The sequence below is a fragment of the Neofelis nebulosa genome, chromosome 12 (assembly GCF_028018385.1).
Source record: "Neofelis nebulosa isolate mNeoNeb1 chromosome 12, mNeoNeb1.pri, whole genome shotgun sequence".
In the NCBI taxonomy this organism is placed as follows: Eukaryota; Metazoa; Chordata; class Mammalia; order Carnivora; family Felidae; genus Neofelis; species Neofelis nebulosa.
The window spans coordinates 1,385,834-1,406,834 of record NC_080793.1 but is presented as its reverse complement, the minus strand read 5'-3'; the positions used below and the strand labels follow the sequence as shown (position 1 = coordinate 1,406,834).

The 21,001-nt window shown below is 56.1% G+C and overlaps 1 protein-coding gene across 6 annotated transcripts in view; it reads left to right on the top strand.

Annotated features, from left to right (window-relative positions):
- The first annotated feature begins 6,625 nt into the window (after positions 1-6,625).
- CAMSAP1 (calmodulin regulated spectrin associated protein 1) overlaps positions 6,626-21,001 on the top strand; it is a 57,422-nt gene continuing 43,046 nt past the window's right edge. For 4 of the 6 annotated variants that reach the window (XR_009251284.1, XR_009251283.1, XM_058693512.1 and 1 more), the window contains exons 1-2: positions 6,626-6,855; positions 7,004-7,163. Coding sequence is in view for 2 of the 6 variants with exons in the window: in XM_058693512.1 (XP_058549495.1) it covers positions 7,004-7,163 (160 nt within the window). In the remaining 4 variants the exon portion in view is untranslated. Of the gene's footprint in view, positions 6,856-7,003; positions 7,164-21,001 lie in introns of those variants that run through there. The other 2 variants (XM_058693514.1, XM_058693513.1) reach the window with 1 other exon arrangement.

The following is a 21,001-nucleotide window of genomic DNA, read 5'->3' as shown; positions in this document are numbered from 1 at the left end:
AGGCCCGTGTCTCAGGAACATGGACACACGACCTCCAAGGCAGCCGTGGTAAACCGGGTCCGGGAACGTGCAAGCAGACAGGTACACGGGAGCGCCACGGGCAAGACGGCCGAGTAAGACGCCCCCCCCCACCGGGGCCCCCGCTGACCTGCGCCAAGGGGGCATCCATTCGTAGACAAAGGTGCCTTGGTGGGGGCTGTGGGGTCCGGCGCAGCCCCAGACAGAGGAGACTGGGGAAGGCAGACTCATGCCCCGGCAGCTGACTTGCCCCAAGCTCAGGTCCTGGCCACAGACCCCACAAAAGCTCATCCCCGGGCCTCGGCTACAGCCCCGTCCGACACTGGGCCAGCAGCACCACTGGCCAAGGGGCCTGGAAGGGGTCACTCCCAGCTATGCCTTGGTAACAGGACATAGACCTCATCCTGGCTGTGGACACCGGAGGGGCCCGTGACCGGGCCCGGCCCCCGAGCAGTCCTACAGGTACAGGGACACGGCGGGACGCACTCCCATCTGTGTCCCCGAGATACTGAGGGGGCCCCACACTCGGCTGCAGCCCCTCCGACTGGCAGGGACCAGCCCAGGCTGCCCAGGAACCTGGCAGGAGACATACCCATCTGGGCCTGCAAAGCCGGTCTGCAGGCCTCAGTGGCGGCTGTGGAGCCTGGAGTGGGCGGGGACTCAGCCAGCCCATCTGGGGCCCTCCTGGTGACCTGGCCGGAGCCCTCCCAGGGATGTGGTGGGGGCACCTTCTGTGCACCTGGTGATGAGCAGAAAACACAGACAGACAGCTTTCTCTGCATAAGGACGTGTCAGCCCCCCGGCCGTCTTGTGAACAAAACGTAAGAGCGAACGTCACCGTCGGGGCAGGAAAAGGCCTAATCAGGACCCAGAGTGAAGACTGACCTGACCCAGTTATCTTCGCAGATCTGAACCCTTCTGACACTCGGGTCCTGGGCCGTCTGGAGCCAGAACCGAGGGCGCTGATCCCTGGCGCCCTGGGACCGTCACTGGCACATGGTCACCTCAGGAGGACTTCTGCCCCGATTCTGTGCTGTGTTCCCCACTGTGCGAGCCCCTTCGTGAATACGCATGGACCCTTAGCTTAAAAGGTCCCCGGTTTCCGGGGGGCCTGGGGGACTCGGTGGGTTAAGTGGTTAAGCTTCTGACTCTTGGTTTTGGCTCAGGTCACGATCTCACGGTTCGTGCGTTCGAGGCCCGTGTTGGGCTCTGCGCTGACAGAGCGGAGCCTGCCTGGGATTCTCTCTCTCAAAAAATAAATAAATGTTGAAACACTACTTCTCCAATTTTGTTGTGTGGGGAGACACTGCTCTGGGAAAGCTCCTTTACCCGTTGCAAGTGAAACCCTTCCTCTTCCTGTGTTTTGGCTTGACGCCCACCAGGAGGCGAACCCGGTTTCGGTGACGGTCACAGCAGCTTCCCGAGGGCCCAACCGTAGCCCCAGCCCCTAACCCCGCTCGTCCCCCAACCACTGCACTAGCGGAGGGGATCCCGCCGTCCTGAGCCAGGGGCAGCTGCGTTCGCCTGCCCAAACCAGTCTTTGCAGCCTGGAAGAGGCGTGTGCTCCGTTCAGTCCTTCAGAGCCGGGCACAGGTGTGGACTTCCGGACCAACACAAGCCACGGGAGTTCGTCACCACTAACCTGCCTCAGGACACAGGCAGAACGGAGCTCTTCAGGTGGGAAGGAAAGACTGCTAAGCGACAACACAGAAACAAATACAAGTGTAAACCTCACGGGTAAAGGTAAGTATTTAGTCAAATTCAGAACACCCGACACTGTGATGGGCACGTAAATCACTCCCATCTCCAGTGTAACACTTAAGACGAGGCAGTGGTACAAAAACTCACAGCAGGAATGATAATTTGTAAATGGATGCTCGATACGCAAAGGTGCAAAGTGTGACGTTAATGGCATAAAATGGGGGGGGGGGGAGAGAAGTAACAGCGTGGGGCTCTTGTACCTGACTGCTGACCGAAGGTGGGTTGTCACCTTAAAACACACTGTTTTGGGGGTGCCCGGCTGGCTCAGTCAGTGGAGCGTGCGACTCCCAGTCTCGGGGCACTGAGTTCGAGCCCCACGTTGGGCATAGAGATTACTTAAAAAAATATATAGACTGTCGTATCTTCTTAACAGATAAAAAAAAAAGCATACCACTGCAAAAAATAAACCACAAACGCAGACAGCGAGAAAGGAATAAAAGCACAAAATAATACAAAACGATGAACAAGGTGGCAATTCTGAGTTCTTACCTATCAATAATTACTTTAACTGTAAATGGGTTAAGTTTTCCAAACATAGGACATATCCGGGCTGAACGGATTAAAAAACAAGATCCAACAGCCCGCTGCCTCTAAGAGACTCACTTTGGCTCTAAGGACACACAAGGGCTGAGAGTGACGGGACACGAGAAGACATGCCTTACACACGGAAAGCCAGTGATAGCAGGAGAGGCTGTGCTCATATCACATAAGACAGACTGTCAGTCACAATTGGTCACAAGAGACAGAGAAGGTCGTTGTACAGTGATAATGGGGTCAGTTCATCAAGAAGATATAACAGTGGTAAATACTACATATGTGTGTGTGTGTGTGTGTGTGTGTGTATATATATATATATATATACATAGAAAGGGTGTGTGTGTACCAAACACAAACACAGAGCACCTAAATATTTGAGATAAATAGTAACAGAAATCAAGGGAAAAACAGACATCCAGTATACAGGAGAGACTTTAATGCCCCACCTTCAGCACTGGATAGAGTGTCCAGAGAGAGTCGGGAAGGAAACAGTGTATTTGAACCACACTGTAGACCAACCCTCCAGGACACATCACATGCTGGCCTACAAAGTGAGTCTTAACAAAGTGAAGGGGATTGAAATCACATCAAGTATCGTTTATGACCACCATGGCTAGAAATCAGTAACAGAAGGACAAGCAGAGAATTTACAAATACCTTGAAATTAAACAACACACACCTACAACCAATGGGTCAAAGAAGAAATAAAAAAGGAAATCAGAAAGTATCCCGAGACACACGAAACACAACATACCAAATTTGACGGCCTGGAACAAAAGCAGTTCCAAGAGGGACGTTTATAGAGACAAATGCCTACATTAAGAAAAAATGAAAGATCTCAAATAAACACCTTAACTTTACGCCTCAAGGAAATACGAGAAGAAAAAGCTAAGCCCAACGTTAGCAGAATGAAGAAAGTAATAAAGATGATTAGAGCATAAATAAATGAATTAGGAACTAGAAAAACAATAGGAAAGAAATCAAGGAAGCTGGTGTTTTGAAAAGATAAACAAAACTGACAAACCTTTTGCTAGATTAACCAAGAAAAAAAAGGACTCAAATCAACAAAAGTATAAATGAAAGAGGAGACATTCCAAGAGACACCACAGAAATACAAAAGCTCATAAGGGACTAGTGTGGACAATTATATGGCACAAACTGGATAGCCTAGAAGAAATGGATAAATTCCTGGAAACGTAGAGCCTACCAAACCCGAATCGCGCATAGAAAATCTGGACACACCAACAGTGAGATTGAAAACGTCATCAAAAATCTCCCAACAAAGAAAAGCTCAGGACCAGATGGTTTTACTGGTGAATTCCACCCAACATTTTAAGAATTAACATCAGTCTTTCTCAAACTCTTCCAAAAATATTTAGGTACTCCCAAACAAATAATCCAATTAAAAAAATTGGCAAAGGATCTGGACATTTTCCCAAAGAGGACATATAGGGGTGCCTGGGGGGCTCAGTCAGTTAAACGTCCGACTTCGGCTCAGGTCACGATCCCACGGTTAGTGGGTTCGAGCCCTGTGTTGGGCTCTGTGCTGACAGCTTGGAGCCTGGAGCCTGCTTTGGATTCTGTGTCTTCCTCTCTCTCTGCCCCTTCCCCACTCACTCTCTCAGAAATAATCATTAAAAAACAAAAAACACAAGGAAGACATATAAATGGCCAACATGTACATGAAAAGGTGCTCAACATCACCGATCATCAGGGAAATGCTAATCAAAACCACAAGGAGCTATCACCTCACCCACCCTGTCAGAATGGCTACAATGAAAAATGGAAGAACTGACAGGTGTTGGCGAGGATGTGGACAAAGGGGAACCCTGTGCACTGTTGGTGGGAATGGTGGTGCGGCCACTACGGAGAACTGTATGGAGGCTCCTCAAAAATTAAAAACAGAACAACCTTATGATCTAGCAATTCTATTGCTTGGTATTTATCCAAAGGAAACAAAACTACTAATTTGAAAAAATACCTGCACTCCCATGTTCATTACAGCATTATTCACAAGAGCCAAGACATGAAAACAGCCTGAGTGTCCATCGGTTACATTTTTATACTATGTATGATATACATGTATATCGCACAGGCATGAATGAAATATACGAATACAGTCATAAAAAAGAAAATCCTGTCATTTGTGACAACACGGATAAGCCCCCAGCGCATTACGCTAAGTGAAATAAATCAGAGAAAGACAAACACTGTATGACCTCACTGACATGTGGAATCCGGAAACCAAACTCGTATAGAAACAGAGAGTAGATCTGTGGTTGGCAGGGGCTGGGAGGTGGGGGAAATCCGAAGATTTTGGTCAAAATCGTTACCAACTTACAGTTTTAAGAGGAGTAAGTTTTGGGGATGTAATGTATAGCATTCTGGCCATTCAATACTTAACTGTACCCTTGAAGGTTGCTAAGAGAGTAAATGTTAAATGTTCTCAACACACACACACACACGGTAACCAGGTGGGGTATGGGCGTTAACTAACCTGACCGTGGTAATCATTTCACAATACGTACCTATGTGTAAGTACGTGTGCTGTGTATACACATGTACCAAATTGTCACGTGGTACAGCTTAAACTTACAGTGTTGTATGTCAACAATATCTCAGTAAAGTTACAAACAACAATGACGACGACAGCAAAAAAACCCAAACCCCAAACTGATTTGTCACACTTGAAAAAAAAATTATATACTATGGCAAGGTGGGATTTGTCTCAGGAATTGTGAGGCTGGTTGAGTATCCGAAAATCAAATCAATGAAATATACCGCATCAATGGGATGAATAAAAAGGCCTCACGGGATCATCTCAATAATCACAAAAAAGCACCGGACAAAACCTAACACCCTTTCGTGATAAAACACTCAACAAAACAGGAATAGAGGGGAAACTCCCCAACCTGATTAACGCAGAAAAGCCACATTTGACAGGGCACTCGGCAGTGGCTGACCGGATGCTTTTTGTCTAAGCCCAGAAACAAGACTAGGATGTGACTCTACCGGAGGCTGTGGCCAGGCCGTTAGGTAAGAGGAAGAAATACACGACGCGGGGATTGAAAGGTAAGAGGTACGACTATTTTCGATCACCGAGGTCATCATCTTGTGTGTAGGAATCAGGTTTAGGGATAGGCTGAAAAACTGTCGGAATTGATAACACGTCCATCAAGGTTGCAGGATACAGGATCAATACCGAGACCCTAACAGTCACCCTTGACCCCCATTCCTTCTCTCCGGCTCCAGGGTCCACATCAGGGGGCGGTGTCCCTGCTGAATTCCGTGCCCTGCCCACCCCCTCTTCCTTGACCTCGACGGGGTCTTTCACACGCTTTCCCCACTGTGTTCACAGTCACTCTTTGGCTGCCCATCCGGGGGAAGGGGTTGGAGCTCCCAATTCTGACCGGCCAGCACCCCCCGTCCCCAGCCCCTCTCCTAGTCTGGCTTTGGACTAGTAGGCGTCCCTGTCGCCCACGTGCCGGGACTGCCCGGCCCCCGCCTACCCTCACCCCCCACCCCCGCGCGTCTGTCCTTGGCCGCCCCTGCCCCCGGAGCGACCTCCACCGGGGCTCTCCGCTGGGTGCTTGTGCAACGATCGCGGGCTCCACGTTCGGGCTCAGGGCGGCGGTTCCCCGCCCCGGGATCCCCACCCAGGAAGCCCTCGCCCCTGCTCTCCGCGGGTCCTGGGTCCTGGGTCTCTGGGCCTGGAGGTCTCGGGGGGAGGGGGCGGCAGAGGCGCGGGCGGGGTCGGTGCCCACCAGGCCCCCCCTTCCCCCGCTGCAGGCTCGGGGTCCCCGCGATGGTGGGCAGGGCGGCCCCGTCAGCAGTGCCTCTCTCCGGGAGGGGGAGACGCCGGGGTTGTGCAGGGGCCGGGGGGTCGCCCTCCCGGGGTGGCAGTCGGCCCGTCGGACGGCGGCTGGAGCCTCCGGTGCGGACGGCCGGGTGCCGGGACGGAGGAGGCGCGGCCCAGACAAAGGGCTGCTGCGGAACCCGCCCGGGCCTGCCCACCAGCGCCCGCCCGCTCCGCGCGACCCGCGCCCGGCGCCCGGCGAGAGGGGCGGAGCCGCAGTCTGGCCCTCTGCGCGTGCGGCGGTGGGCGGGGCGAGCGCGGGGCCGGGGGCGGGCCGCTCCCACTGCGCGTGCGGCAATGAGCGGGACGAGCGCGGGCCGGAGGCGGGGCCGCAGGTTGACCCACTGCGCGTGCGGTAAGGGGAGGGGCTAGCATGGGCCGGGGGCGGGGCGGAGGGCGGCACCTACCGCGCGTGCGCAGGGCCTCGGCGTTGCGCGCGCTCCCGCCGGTTGGCCGCCCCCTCAGCGGCCGCCGCCGCCGCCGCCGCCGCCGCCGCCGCCCCTGCCCCTGCCCCCGGCCCGCGCACGCGCCCCCCGCCCCGGCCCGCGGCCGGCCCGCGCCCCTCACCTCGCCGCCTCCCCGGCCTCCGGGCCTCCCGGCCTCCGGGCCCCCTGGCCTCCCGGCGCGGCCCCGCAGCATGCAGCAGCAGCACCCGCGGTGGCGGCGGCGGCGGCGGCTGTGAGGTGAGGCCGGGGCGGGGGCGGCCTCCCGGGGGCCGCGGTGCTCGCGGGCCCGGCCCCCTCGCGGGTCCCGGCGCAGCGAGGGGCGCGGCGCCTTTGTTGCGGCGGAGGCCGGGCGCCGCCCGCGCTGCAGCGGCCTTTTTGTGTGCAGATGGTGGACGCGGGCGGCTGCCCGGCCGGGGAGGGCTGGAGGAGGATGGAGGCCGCGCCCGACGGTGCCGTGGACATCGTGCCCCTGGACCGCTACGACTCGGCCCGCGCCAAGATCGCCGCCAACCTGCAGTGGATCTGCGCCAAGGCCTACGGCATAGGTGGGCCGGGGCGGGGGCGGGGACCCGGGGAGGGTCGGACCGCGGGGTCGGGTCGGGGTCGGGGGCCGGGGCGGGGCCGAGGGCGGGGTCGGAGCCCGGCGCCCGAGCCGCGGGTTGGGCGCACCGGGGGCTGGGGGCAGGGGCCGCCTTTGTGCTCAGGGTCCCGGGCCGCGGCGCTGTGCCGGTCGCCTCCGGAGCGGGCTGCGGCGGCGCGCGGTGCGGGGGCGTCTGCGGGGGTCCATCGGCAGGTGCCGCGAGGAGTGGGCGCGCTCCCCTAGCTGCCCGGGGGTGGGTGCGGGGCCGGGCGCGGGGCAGGGCGCCGGGGCCCGGCGTGGAGTTAGACTCCTGGTGGGGCTGGAGTGCAGGGGTAAACCCTGGACGCCCAGCCGCTCTGGATGCGCGCCGAGCATCCGACGCGGAGTTTCCTAACGAGAAATCGGTCTTTGAACGGATTGTGCTTAATGAGCATCCTTCCTTCGGTTAATTCCCGTTCTGAAGAACTAGGTAACCTTGGTACTGGATCCAGTTCGTTAGGCCCTAATATGCTTAGTGGATTAAGACTTTCCTATTTCCAGCCCTTGGAATTTTACAGACCAAGTGATTCTCGTAGTGGCTTTATTAATATCTGGTGCTTTGTTTTGGGCACAAACTTGGGGGCTGATACTGTGTAATCTTCTGCCTTTTAATTTGAAGGCTGTTCAAAGATGGCCTTTACTCTGGTGCAAACATGCCTGTTTCCAGAGTGACCCTGATCTGGAGAGGGCCCTTTGGGGAGGAGTTTGGCGGACCCGGTTTGAACACTTGTGGAGCAGGGGTGTCCTGTGACAGGGTCTCACCAGGTGGCATGGTGGCCGGGGCCGTAGGGAGGCGCCCTGCAAGTCCCAGCCATTCCATGTGTCGCCCCGTTTGAAGTTGGTTCGTAGCGCGTAAGGAGAGTGCTTTCCTAGAGTTTGCGGTTGACGATTTTTGTTTATGGCTCCGTGGAAGACTGCTCGGTTTGTGTGTTGTGTGGTCCGGTCCGCTGCCACATCCGCGAATTTCGGTGCTTTTGGGGGAGGCGTGGAACTGGTACAAGTTACATAGGAAACTGTACAGTAAGAGGCAAAGAGGAACGCTGGCGTGGCCCCTTGGTGTCGGGCAGTCAGGTTAAGGACAAGCAGGTGCGCGTAGTCCTTAGTGGCCTCCTGTTTCGTGTTGGCGGTTGGTTACGGTTCACCACCTCCGCCTCCGTCCCTAAGCTACGTCGTGGAGTCCTACAGGTTCTTGCACCTTCTAGAACACTGCCTTCTTACCCGTGACGTTCGGAGGCTCTTCCCAGCTTCGTGCAGGGTTCTTGCTTTTCCCCCCCGTGTAGTATTTCACTGGAGGCCCGTTCACCGTCCACGGGCGCCGGCCGGTCCGGCCCTTTGCTCTCGGGCACACGGTGCATTCTTGGGCACACCTCCTGGGGCGTATGTGCGAGGTGTTGGTCCTGTATGTATTTTTAAGATTTTACGAATGGTTATGACAAGTTTCTGGCGGTGAGTGCTGCACGGACACGAATACCTTTACAAAGCGCTCTCTGTTGGCTTTCCGGTTTTTTGTTGCGTTTCACTCCGGCACTGCACGTGGGATTGGTCAGCTCTCTGGCAATGAATGTGCGCCTCTCAGGGTTGGTCCAGTTTTACTTCTCGCCTTAGTACTTGTCGGCTCATCAGGTAATTGACTCAAAAACTCGTGTTAAAATGGGCCTTACAGTTTTGCAGTCGTTAAAGGTGGGTATTTATAGAACGTGAGTGCGTGGGGAAGGAGAGTAGGTGCTGTCTGAGCATCCAGGACCGGTTGTACGTTGCCCATCGGTCACCATCCTGTGGCAGCAGCGTGCTCATCGAACTCTGACTTTGGGAGGTCTGGTTTCCATTCAGCTTCCCTGAAGGAGAAAGTTTTTCCGTTCTGTACGTCGATTCAGAAGGGGAGCAGGTGCAGTTTTTTTTTCCAGTTGAGAGTCTCTTTAAGTTTACAAATCTGGGAGATCCTAATTCGCATGATCGCGAAGACTCACCTTGGCTGAGCTGAAGCGATTTCACGTATGTCATTGGTGTGGAGGTCACAGCCTGGGTGGAAGATTCGGTGTTACCAGCACACAGTCTGGTCTCTGAGGACAGCAGAAAGGTGGAGGGGGGGACTTTGATAGGACAGTAGAGACACCCCCCCCCCCCCCCCCCCCCGCAAAGTTCCTTTCCTAATCCAGGGGCCTATTCTTTGGTTCTTCTTTTGGACGTTTCCCTGTGTGTCTCCGGCTTAGTTTCCAGCTAATTAGACATGGTTCTTTCAATCAGCAGCTTTAATGGTGAATCAGCGTTGGGGGTGGGTATGATGCTGAAAATGGCTTCAGTATTTTACTTGTGTAGTTGTCGTTAAGTACGGAAGCGAAACTGACCGGCGCTTTCCCTTTGTGTGGGGATCCAAAGCGAGCAGGCTGGTAGGGTGAGGTGCACGGAGGCGCCCTTCATGCTTTGTGTTGGCCTTTTGGGAGTCTCTCTCGGTGTCTCCTGGGGTATCCTCTGGGCCAGTGCCTGCCATTTGTAGCAAGTGAGGAGGCTCAGGAGAGTCTCCTTGGCCAGGCCTGTGGTGGCACGTTTCGGTCTGGGAAGGTTTCCTCCGGCTTCCGTCTCTGGTTGCTGCCGCCAGGACTGTGAGCCACCTTGTACTTTTAATTTTAGATTTTGGCCTCCGTTTTCGGGGCAACTGTTGTTTCACTGACGACGCTTAATTATTTCTTTTTTTTAAGAAATAATATATCGGACGTGTTGGAAGTTATTCATTTAAAAGTGTCTGCAAGAGGGGTGCCTGGGGGGCCCAGTCAGTTAAGCGTCTGACTTCGGCTTGGGTCATGATCTCGCGGTTTGTGGGTTCGAGTCCCGCGTCAGGCTCTGCGCTGACGGCTCGGAGCCTGGAGCCTGCTTCGGATTCTGTGTCTCCCTCTCTCTCTGCCCGTCCCTTGCTCGTGCTACGTCTCTCAAAAATAAATAAATGTTAATAAAGAAAACAGAAGTGTCTGCAAGAAAGAGTAGAATCTGGGGTGCCTGGCGGGGTCATGAGTTCAAGACCCACCCTGGGCCTAGACTTTACTTGAAAGAAAAAAAATGTGTAGAACCTGTGCAGCTGGAATGTTTTGCGCTGTCTTTCTGGGTGAGAGCTGTGACACGTTAGCAGTTTGAAGGAGTGGCTCACGGCACTACCTCTCCTACAGAGTACGGGGGCCTGCTGCGCTCCTGCTTGTTGATTTCAGCCCACGACCTTAGAAACCTAGGGGCATCTAGGCCTTGGTTTCGGGGGTAAGGGGAGGGTGGTAGTTTCTGTTACCTTCAGAGGGAAAAACCAGCAGGGAAAGTGCTAGACGGCATTCTGCTGTTTGTGGACCTGTTGCTATGTAGCCGAGTGGTGGTGACTTACCCTCGAGGAGCCCCGGAAGCTGAGCCGAGGCTGACCACAGCTCCCCAGTCCACCACCCGAAGCGGGCAGGGCCGTAGGGGCCGCCACGGTCAGCCTTCCTTTTTTATGGGCAGCACACTGGGGTGGAGACAGGCTACGGGCCGTCTAGAACCCGCTGCTGGCAGGGAGTTGACACTCTTTCCCCCTCACTCTTGCGTGGGAGTAATCAGACAACTGACCCGCGTGCATGCCGTGCGGTGGGTGGTCACATGGGACGCTCTGGCCGGCACAGCCGTGAGGGCCGTCAGCAGTGCAGCCGCCGTGGCCTCCCCGCCCGGGGCCGCGAGAAGAGCCTCGTTGATATTGGGAGCGATGTCTCTCCGCTGTCACCTCCCGGGCTCACCACCTGGCTTTGTGGCAGTGACCTTCGGTTAAGATGAGTCGTGTGCGCGGGACCCCTCTGCAGGCCCCACAACCAGAAATGGAGTGCGGCTGCCGGTCTCGTCCCTGGGCCAGCGGGGAGCCTGGGCCGTGTGAGTCTTGGTGCGGAGGCCTCATCCGTGAGCAGATGGTCGCTTTTCACTTGGTGATCCACCCGCATTACTGCGTTGGGAGTTTAGAGTGTACCTTTTGATGGTCTTTTGTCCTTGGCGAGGGTCGGGTGCTTCGGAGACGGAGGTGATGCGTCCTGGGTGCACCTGCTGGGTCGACTAGATACCGAGGGGGCCGCCGCTTGGCCTTCTGGTGTGACTTTCCCTCTGCTTGGGGGCGCCGAGAACTGCCTGGTGTGTGTGAGCTCAGGGGTCACCGTTGTCCGGTTTAATGCCACGTCTGCGGCACTCGGCTACTCGTCACACGCGTGTCAGCTGAAGTAGAGGGATGCCGTCTGTATTCTGCCGTGGCGGCCAGAGCACGGATGAGTTTGTATTTGTAAAGCTGCGTCCGTGTGCACGTGCCTTCTCTCCTGTCCCGGCGCACCTTCTGAATGCCAATCAGAGAACCGACACCCATCGTGAAGCTCGCACTGCCCTCGTCTTTTAAATTTGAGCGACCCTCAAGGTGGTTGGCCGCTGTTGTGTTGCCGCATGTTAAACTTGCGCTCGCGTTCTTCCACGAATCCTGTAATGTGTACGTTTTTTATCTCACTTAGCCTCCTACCGGCTCATAGATTTCTCTTGCTGTTGATTTTTCTGTGGCCGTAGTGCTGTTAGGGGTACCAGCGTTCTTTTTCGCTTTCTAGCTGCACTGCCGAAAAAGTCAGACGGCTTTCATTTTTCTTTTTTTTTTTTTTTTTTTCTTTTTTTTTTTATTTATTTTTTTTTTTATTTTTTTAAAATTTTTTTTTTCAACGTTTTTAATTTATTTTTGGGACAGAGAGAGACAGAGCATGAACGGGGGAGGGGCAGAGAGAGAGGGAGACACAGAATCGGAAACAGGCTCCAGGCTCCGAGCCATCAGCCCAGAGCCTGACGCGGGGCTCGAACTCACAGACCGCGAGATCGTGACCTGGCTGAAGTCGGACGCTTAACCGACTGCGCCACCCAGGCGCCCCAGACGGCTTTCATTTTTCATCTGAATGTGACCAGGATGGAGCCAACGTTACGTTCGCTGAGCCGGTGACAGCCACGTAGCTGTCCCGCGTGTCATTGGCGCACTACGTGACGCGCAGGGCTTGGCGCTGTGGTGCCGTCCTGTCGCTTGCTCGGAGCCACGGGCATCGTTGAGCTACGCGAGGGGAAGCGAACTCAAGCCGCGTGGCGTCACCGCGAGAGCCGTCTGCAGGCCGGCTGTGGAGCTGCGGGCGGGTGGATGGGGACCGGGCGCCGGGGCTGCGGGCGGCGTGGGGCCAAGAGGCTCTGAAGGCTGGGTGAGGTGTGGGACCGCTCCAGGAGCGCAGGGGTGGCTGGCTGGCCGCGTTCTGTGCGGGCCAGGAAATGCTCGGCGGAGTGAGCGAGTAACGTCCTGATAGGATTTGCGGACGAGATGGTGGTGCTTAGTTTAGAGGGCCGTCTGGGCAGCGTGGCGGTGGCGTTCCGGGCCTGCTGGGGATTTCTCTGTGACGTGTGCCTGGGAGGGTTTCTGTGTAGGGGCGTGGGGCGATGAGAGACGGAGCCTGGAGGGGTTCCTCAGCGGGTGGGTGTGGGTGGGGACTGTCATCAGGTGGAGGAGTCGCATCGAGGTGCGTTCGGGACAGTCGCGTGCGCTGGAGGGCTTGCTTCGCGTGGGTCTCCCCCGGCCCTGGAGGCTGCAAGTCCCGGATCCTGCTGCCCGCGGGGCTGGTGTCCAGCGAGGCCGCTTCCCGGTGTGTAGAGGGCTGTCTTCTCGCTGCGTCCTCACCGAGCTCTCTGGAGCCTCCTGATAAGGCCACCTATCCTGCGCGGGAGGGCTCCGCCTTCACAGCGCCCTCACCTCCCAGGGGCCTCGTCTCCGCCGCCGTCACCCTGGGGGCTGCGTCTCCGCGGTGCCCAGGCCCTGCCTGTCCTGTCTGCAGGGGAAAGGGGAGCGGGGATGCGCTGACAGTTGTGAGGGGAGCAGAGCTCCCGAGACCGGCTTGGCTGACGCAGGGGAAGGAGGCAGGAGTAGTCAGTCCTTCGTCCACGGAGCTTTTCTGCGTTCACGGCTTCGTCGTCACACGCAGAAGGGTCACCTCCGAGCTTCTCCTTCTGGCTCCTTTCCTCCCTGTGGCCTGGCCCTTTCTGTTGTTTCCGCTGCCCAGGTCACTCACGTGCCCCTCGCCCGCTGTCCTGTAGTCACTAGAGACTCACGTGGAATTAACCTGACGTCCGTTCCGCGAGTGCTGTGCTGTGAACCCTGGGGTCCTCGATGGCCTCTCGGGGCTCGGGTGGCGCTGGCCACGGCCATGCGCACAGCCACCTGTGCTCAGAGCCAAGGAGATGGGCACCTGGGAGAGGAGCAGGTGCCGCGGCAGGACAGGGGAGGGGAGGGGGAAACTCCCCCGAGGGAGTCTAGAGTGTTCCCTTGCAGAAAGTGAGGTGTTTGAGACCCGGGCCTTTCGGAGAAGTCTCTGTAGGGGAGGTGAATGCCTGTCGTTTGGTTGGAATGCGGTGAGAATTTCAGTTTGGAGCTCTGAGAACACCAGCTTCGGTGAGGTGCACTTTACGTACAGCCGGCTGCACACGTTTCGAGTGTAGTCTGACTTCCGCACCCCTGTGAACGGGACCACGGTCAAGGTTGACGGTTTTCACGTCTCCAGGGTGGGCTTGAACCCTCCGGCCGGTCGCCACCCAGAGCCTCGCTGATCTGCGCTTGCCGTGGATCCCGGGGGTTTCCTAGAGCTGCCTTCCCCACCCACCGAACATCAGCTGCTCTCTGTTCTCCCCGTCGGCTTCCTTCGCTCCGCCTCGTGTTTTGGAGCTTCAGCCGCGTGAGCGCGCCTTTTCGCCGAGTGCGTGCCGGGAGCGGCGGTGTCGTCGTTCGGCTGCCCGCACTCTGCTCCCTCCCCCGCTCGTGGACGGCCCTCGGATCGCTTCCAGCGTGTCTGCCACGAACGGGGCTGCCACGAACGGGGCCGCCGCGAGCGCGCGCGACGGGTCCGTGGGAGCATACGTTTGGGTTGTCTGGGGCGAGACCGTGGAGCTGCTGGCTCACGTGCGTGTGCGTGACCGCCCCGCTGGTTTCCGAGGTCGGCGTATCCGCTTCTGTTTGCGCCAGCGAAGCCCGAGTGGGAGTCCAGGCGACCTGCATCCTTGCCAGCACGTGGCATCGTCGGTCTTTTTAATTCTAGGCTTTCGCGTGAGCGGGTTGTGACGTCTCGCTGTGGTCTGGATGCGCGTTTCCCTGATGACTGATGATGACGATCATTTTTTACACGGTCGTTGGCCGTTTGAGTATCTTTCTTCAGTTGAGCGTTTTCGTGTCTCTGGCCAGAGTCTTAAAAAAGCCACACTTTTATTTGAGGTAATCGTGTTAATGTGCATTTGTAAGAAAGTTTCACCAGCGGTGACTTCTTGCAAAACGGTAATTGAATATTACAACCAGGAGAGTGACATTGTATGACCGAGATGTAGAACGTTCCGTTCCCACAAAGACCTCTTCGGTTTTGTGGCCCTTTTGTAGCCACACCTGCCTCCCTCCCTTCTGCTTTCCCTTCTGCTGCCTTGGGTTTGTTTTGCTCTTCCTTTTCTAGTTTCTTGTGGTATGGACTTAGATTATTGGTGGCTTTTTTCTTCTCGAGGGTAAGCGTGTAGTGCTGTAAATTTTCTCCTTGGTGCTGCCTTAGCCGCATCCCACGAAGGCTTGGTGTGTTGTGTTTTCATTTTCCTTCAGTTCTATGTCCTTGATTTCCTTTGCTACTTCTCCTTGACCCGCGAGTTTTTTGTAGGCGTAATTTCCACGTGTTGAGATTTTCTCGTTTTGCTTTTCTGTTACTGTTTCTAGCGTGGTTCCGTCGTGGCTAGGTGACACTCTGTAGGGTTTCTGTTCTTTTAAACTTGTTCAAGCTTGTGTTCTCGCCCAGGGTAGGGTCTTTTTGGGTGGATGTTCCACGGGCGTTGGAAGAGATGTGTTTTCTAGCACTGTCGGTGGAGCCTTCCACACATACCAGGGAGGGCCTTTTGGCTGGTCGTACTGCTCAGATCTCTCTCCTCGTTCATTTTTGTCTAACGGTTCTGTCAGTTGCTGACGGCTGTTGAAACCCCAGCCACACTGCACACTGGGGATTTCTCTTCTCAGCTCTGTTTCTTCCCTCACGTCTGTGTCTCTGTACTTCAGTGCATATGCATTTAGGATTATAAGGTCTTCCTGCTGGGTTGACCCTTTTACCGTTAGGTACCTTTCTTTCTCTTCAGTAAGTTTCTTTCTACTTTATCGTATATTCATGCAATTTTTCCTGCCTTTTTAAAAAACTTTTTTTTAATGTTTATTTACTTTCGATAGAGCACAAGGCAGGGGGAGGAAAAGAAGAGAGAGAGACACACGCAGAATCCAAAGCAGGCTCCAGGCTCGGAGCTGTCACCACAGAGTCTGACGTGGGGCTTGACCCCACAGACCGTGAGATCGTGACCTGAGCTGAAGTTAGTCGCCCAACCAACTGAGCCACCCAGGTGCCCCAGCTCTTCTTGCTTTCTGTTTGTTAACAGTGTTTTCCTGGTATAGCCTTTTTTTTTATCCCTTTGTTTTCAGCATATTGAAGTCATTGAGTCTGAGGCGAGTTTCTTGTAAACGGCATATAGCTGTGTTGTTTACATATATGTATGTATGTATATTTTATTTGTTTTGAGACAGAGAGAATGTGAGAAGGGGAGGGGCAGAGAGAGAGGGAGAGAATCCCAGGCAGCCTCCTCACTGTCCGTGCAGAGCCTGGCACGGGGCTCCGACTGCCCAACTGAACCGTGAGATCATGACCTGAACTGAAATCACAAGTTGGAAGCTCAACCAGCTGAGCTCCCAGGTGCCCCTGCCTTTTTTTTTTTTTTTTTTTAAAGCCATTCTGCCAATCTTTGTCTTTTACTTGGTGTATTTAGGGTATTTATATTTAATGCGATTGTCCATAGTTAAGGCTTTCATCTGATGTTTTAGTCTTTCCTGTATTTCTTGTTCCTGTTTTTCTTTCTTTTCCTCCCTTCCTTCCTTCCTTCCTTCCCTCCTCCCTTCCTCCTCCCTCCCTCCCTCCCTTCCTCCCTCCCTCCCTTCCTCCCTCCCTCCCTTCCTCCTCCCTCCCTCCCTCCCTTCCTCCCTCCCTTCCTTCCTTCCTCCCTTCCTTCCTTCCTTCCTTCCTTCCTTCCTTCCTTCCTTCCTTCCCTCCTTCCTTCCTCCCTCCCTTCCTTCCCTCCTTCCTTCCTCCCTCCCTTCCTCCTCCCTCCCTCCCTCCCTTCCTCCCTCCCTTCCTTCCTTCCTTCCTTCCTCCCTCCCTCCCTCCCTCCCTTCCTCCCTCCCTCCCTTCCTTCCTTCCTTCCTTCCTCCCTCCCTCCCTCCCTTCCTCCTCCCTCCCTCCCTTCCTTCCTTCCTTCCCTCCTTCCTTCCTCCCTCCCTTCCTCCTCCCTCCCTCCCTCCCTTCCTCCCTCCCTTCCTTCCTTCCTTCCTTCCTCCCTCCCTCCCTCCCTCCCTTCCTCCCTCCCTCCCTTCCTTCCTTCCTTCCTTCCTCCCTCCCTCCCTCCCTTCCTTCCTTCCCTCCTTCCTTCCTCCCTCCCTTCCTCCTCCCTCCCTCCCTCCCTCCCTCCCTCCCTTCCTTCCTTCCTTCCTTCCTCCCTCCCTCCCTCCCTCCCTCCCTTCCTCCTCCCTCCCTCCCTCCCTTCCTCCCTCCCTCCCTTCCTTCCTTCCTTCCTTCCTCCCTCCCTCCCTCCCTTCCTTCCTTCCCTCCTTCCTTCCTCCCTCCCTTCTTCCTTCCTTCCTTCCTTCCTTCCTTCCTTCCTTCCTTCCTTCCTTCCCTCCCTCCCTCCCTCCCTCCCTCCCTCCCTCCCTCCCTCCCTCCTGTGGCTTACTTGACTATTTTCTAAGAGCCCGTTGTGATTTATATGTGTTGTCTTGGGGGGTGTCTGTAGTTTTCCTAGTGGTCGCTCTGGGTACGACAGTCCAGTGTTGCTTTGCCCCTTCAGGTGAGGTGTAGAAATCTTTCCTTCCATCTTTGCTCTCCCCACCTTTAAATACCATTGTTGTGAGGGTGTGCAGGCGTGGGAGTTTTGTCACCAGATGGAATGTGGGAAACCCACCATTGTATTTGCCCAAATGATCTGTACCTGTCACGCCTGCTCCCTGGTTCTCAGGACTCCTTCCTTCTCGTTTTTTTCTATCTGGGGAATCTCCTTCCGCCGCTCTTTAAGGTTTGCCAGGGACGGGTTTTTTAAAGTTTTCCTTTGTCTAAGAAGGTCTGTGGGTCTCCTTGCTGCCTTAGGGAAAGTCTCCCCAGCTGTGGAATCTGGCTGACAGCTCTTTTCGGGCAGCACTGGAAAGTGGCGCGCCCTCCCTCTGGCCCCGTGATTCCGAGAGACCTGCCGTCCCCCGAGCCCGTGGCCCCCGTTTGGGGCGCAGTGTTTCCCTCCAGCTGCTTCACGATAACGCTCTTCGTCAAGTTGGGGATAGTGTGTCTTGCTGTGCATTTCTTTGGGTTCATGTTAGTAGGGGTTCGCTCAGTTCCTCGAAACCCGTGGGGTTGTATCTTTTGCCCCGTTTGGGAGGCTTTCGGCCGTTGTCCTTTCAGTGCCCTCTCGGCCCCACTGTTTCTGCCCTCTTCTCTGGGACTGCAGTGATCCAGCTGTTGGGTCTCGTGTTCCCCTCCTGTGGGTCCCTGAGGCTGTATTTGGGTTCTTTCAGCGTGGTTTCTATCTGTCGTTGGGATGGGGCACCTCGTGTTGATCCGTCCACGAGTTCACCGATCCCGTCCTGTCACCTCCACTTTCCTCTCAAGCCCGTCCAGTGAGTTTGAGTTGTTGCTCTGTCTTTCAGTTTTACATTCAGTTCTTTTTAGAACTTCTTTTTCTTTGCTGAGATTTTCTGGTTTCCGTTTGCTTCCAGAGAATTTGTAATTGCTCGAGGAATCCGTTTTACGACGGTGGCTTTAAAGTCTGTCGGAGAATGCCAGCATCTGACTCGTTTTGGTGCTGGTGTCCGTGGATCGTCTTTTCTCCTTAAAGTCATGATTTTCTTGGTTCTGGGTGTGCCGGGTGACCTCCGGCTGCTCCCCGGTCACTCTGCCTCTTCTGTCGGAGACTCCGGGTCCTGTTGAAAGTGTCCCAGCAGCGGCGGAGGTGGCAGCTTCCGGTTTGGGGGCAGCACGCGGTCCCGCCGGTCTGACGTTCAAAGCGTGCCTTTGCCGGCGTGGCTGGCGTGGGGCTCCCGTGGCCCTGCCGGTGCTGCTTTTTGGAGGTGGAAGGAGCTTTCTGGTGCTGGGCTGCCGGGTGCCCCTGGAGGACAGAGGGCGTCTCCCGGTCCGGTCCGGGTGCTTGTCGTGGCGGGGTCCCTTCGCGCACGGTGTCGGGGGAATGCTGTGTCTCGAGGCCGGTGGGGAGGGAGAGCACTCGGGGGGGCTCTGTTGGGGCAGGTGTTGCAGACCGCCAGCTCGTGCCCCGGCTTCTGCCGGGCCGGCCTGGTGTCTGGGGCGGGGATGAGCCCGCGCGGCTCGCCTTCCTTCGCCAGCCCGAGGGCCGGGAGATGCCGGGTCAGGTCACCTGCTGGGTGGGAGGTCAGGAGACGCCCCGTGGCCGTGCCGTTCCTCCCGCCCTGGCGTCCCCCCCCCCCCCCCGCCCCCCAGTCTGCCTCCTCGTGCGGCCTTCGGGTTCTCCTGTGCTTGTCTTTTGAGTCATTTCCAAGGTTTACAGTTGCGCTTCGTGGAGAGGAGTCCCTGCCACCTCGTCCTGACCGCAAGGCCCTCGTGGCTGCTTTATGTTTTTGCTTTGTTTTTCGACTTCATCGCCGTTAGCAGCACGTGCTTTGGTGTGTGTGTCTCCTTTCTGTCCCGCTGGGTTTCATGAAGTTTACAGGGACGTGAAACTCCTTGCGCCCTATCTCTTGCAGTAATACCGTTTTCTGTCCCACGTTTTCTGTCCTGCCTCCCTGGGCCTCCGGTCACACTGTGTGACGCTTGTGGTACCTGTCACCCGCTTTCCCTCCTGTCCTTTCTCTCCTCTGGCTGGCCTGCTGTTCGGCACGCCAGCGTGTGAATGCAGCTCACTTCCCGTCTTCCCGTGGCAAGTGCTTTCTTTTTTTTTTTTTTTTTCTTTTCTCTTCTCTTCTCTTCTCTTCTCTTCTCTTCTCTTTTCTGTAATTTCCAGATTCTTCTGTCAGAATTCTTCATGTTCTCGTTTCAAGCGTGGTCAGGGAAAGTCTGTGGCTGCTCACGCCAGCTGTGGGTCCCCGGGGCCTGTTCCTTCCTCTTGGTTTTTAGCAGTTTGGTTAGAAGCGTCTGGGCGTGGTTTTCTTCCACTGGGTTCTGTTTGGGTTTGCTGGGCTCCCTGTGCCTGCAGATTGGTGTTTCTCCAAACATGGGGTGACTTTGGCCCTTACCTATTCAGATGCTCTTGGGCAGTGGTCTCTGTCCTGTAGGAGCACGGCCGCGAGGCTTTTGATGCCCCCCTGCTCCCTGACACTCTTCCTTCTCTTCAGTCCCTGCCTTCCGGGTGGCAATTTCCATAACGTATCTCGGGTTCACTGACCCTCTCGGTTCTTCGCGGTGAACATTTTGTCGATACACTGTATTGTTCTTAAATTCTGATTCTTTTATTATTTTAAAAAGTTTTCTCTGTGGAGAATGTCTGTGTTTTCATTTCTTTCAAGAGTTCCTACATTGACCTCAGGGAGCGTGGTTACAATGGATGCTTTAAGGTCTGTGGTAACTCTGACATCTGGGTCATGTCAGGGTTGGCATCTGTGGATTGTCTCTTGCCCTGGGAATCGGTTGCATTTTCCGGTTTTCTGTATGTTGAGTAACTATGGGTCGTGTCCTGGACATTTGAATATTGCGCTGTGGGGCTGCTTTCCGGTCCACGCTGATGTCTTCTTGGTGGTCCGTTTTTGTAGCCGGGTGGCAGTGAGCACCTTGAAGCTCAGACCCCAAGTCTGCTTTGTCATTTCGTGTGCCATGGTTTCAAGGTCAGTGTGGTTTTGTGGGTCTGTCCCACGTGCACGTAGCCAGGGGGGGTCCTCAGGGTTGTGTGGGCTCATACACGGAAGGAGGAGTCCCCTTCCCGGCTCTCTCCTTTCTTGGATTCCTCTGCATTTTCTGCTCCAGGGAGCCCCCCCTTCCTTGTCCTCCGGCTGGAAACACGGGGCTTCGCTCGGAGCGGTACTGCCTGCGCAGGGGACAAGAACGTCAGGTGCCCTCACCTCTGCAGACCACCGAGGGCCCTGCCCTGCCAGAGTTCCGTAACCTGGGCTGGAAGAGAGGAAGAGGAGGAAAGCCCAGATTCCTCCCGCTCTCCAGCGTGCGGGGGCCCCTATCCGGGGCTCTGGCCAGAGAGGCCGGGTTTCTGCCCGCGCGCGTGCGTCCGGCTGCCCTGTGGGTCAGAGCCCCTAGAGGAAGTGGGCACGGAGCCGGGGACCCCGTAGGTGTGGCTTCTTGGGCCTTTGTGTCTGCCCCCTGGTCGCCTGCCGCTCTTCACGTTCAGGATCCTCCCGTGGCTGCATGTGGCGCCGGGCGGGGTCTTAGTCGTGGCCGGCGGGCAGAGGCTGTCCCGGCCCGCTTCACAGTGGCAGCTCCACAGCCTGGGAGCCTGCTTCTGTCGCTCGCTCGGTGTCACCGCTGGCTTTGTTCAGGATGTCCTGTCTCTTTGCTCGGCTGCTGTTTTCACTTGGCTGAGTGGGTGAGGTGGCCGGGAGGCGGTGGGCGTCACCAGAGGCCCTGGACGGTGCCGTACTTTCTCTCCGGAGAAACTTGCACTTCCAGACACCGGCCGTCCCCGGCCCCCTCGCTCCGGTGCTCCGGCACACGCACCGGGGTGCTCTCGAGGGCTGCTGTACTTGGGTCACGTCGG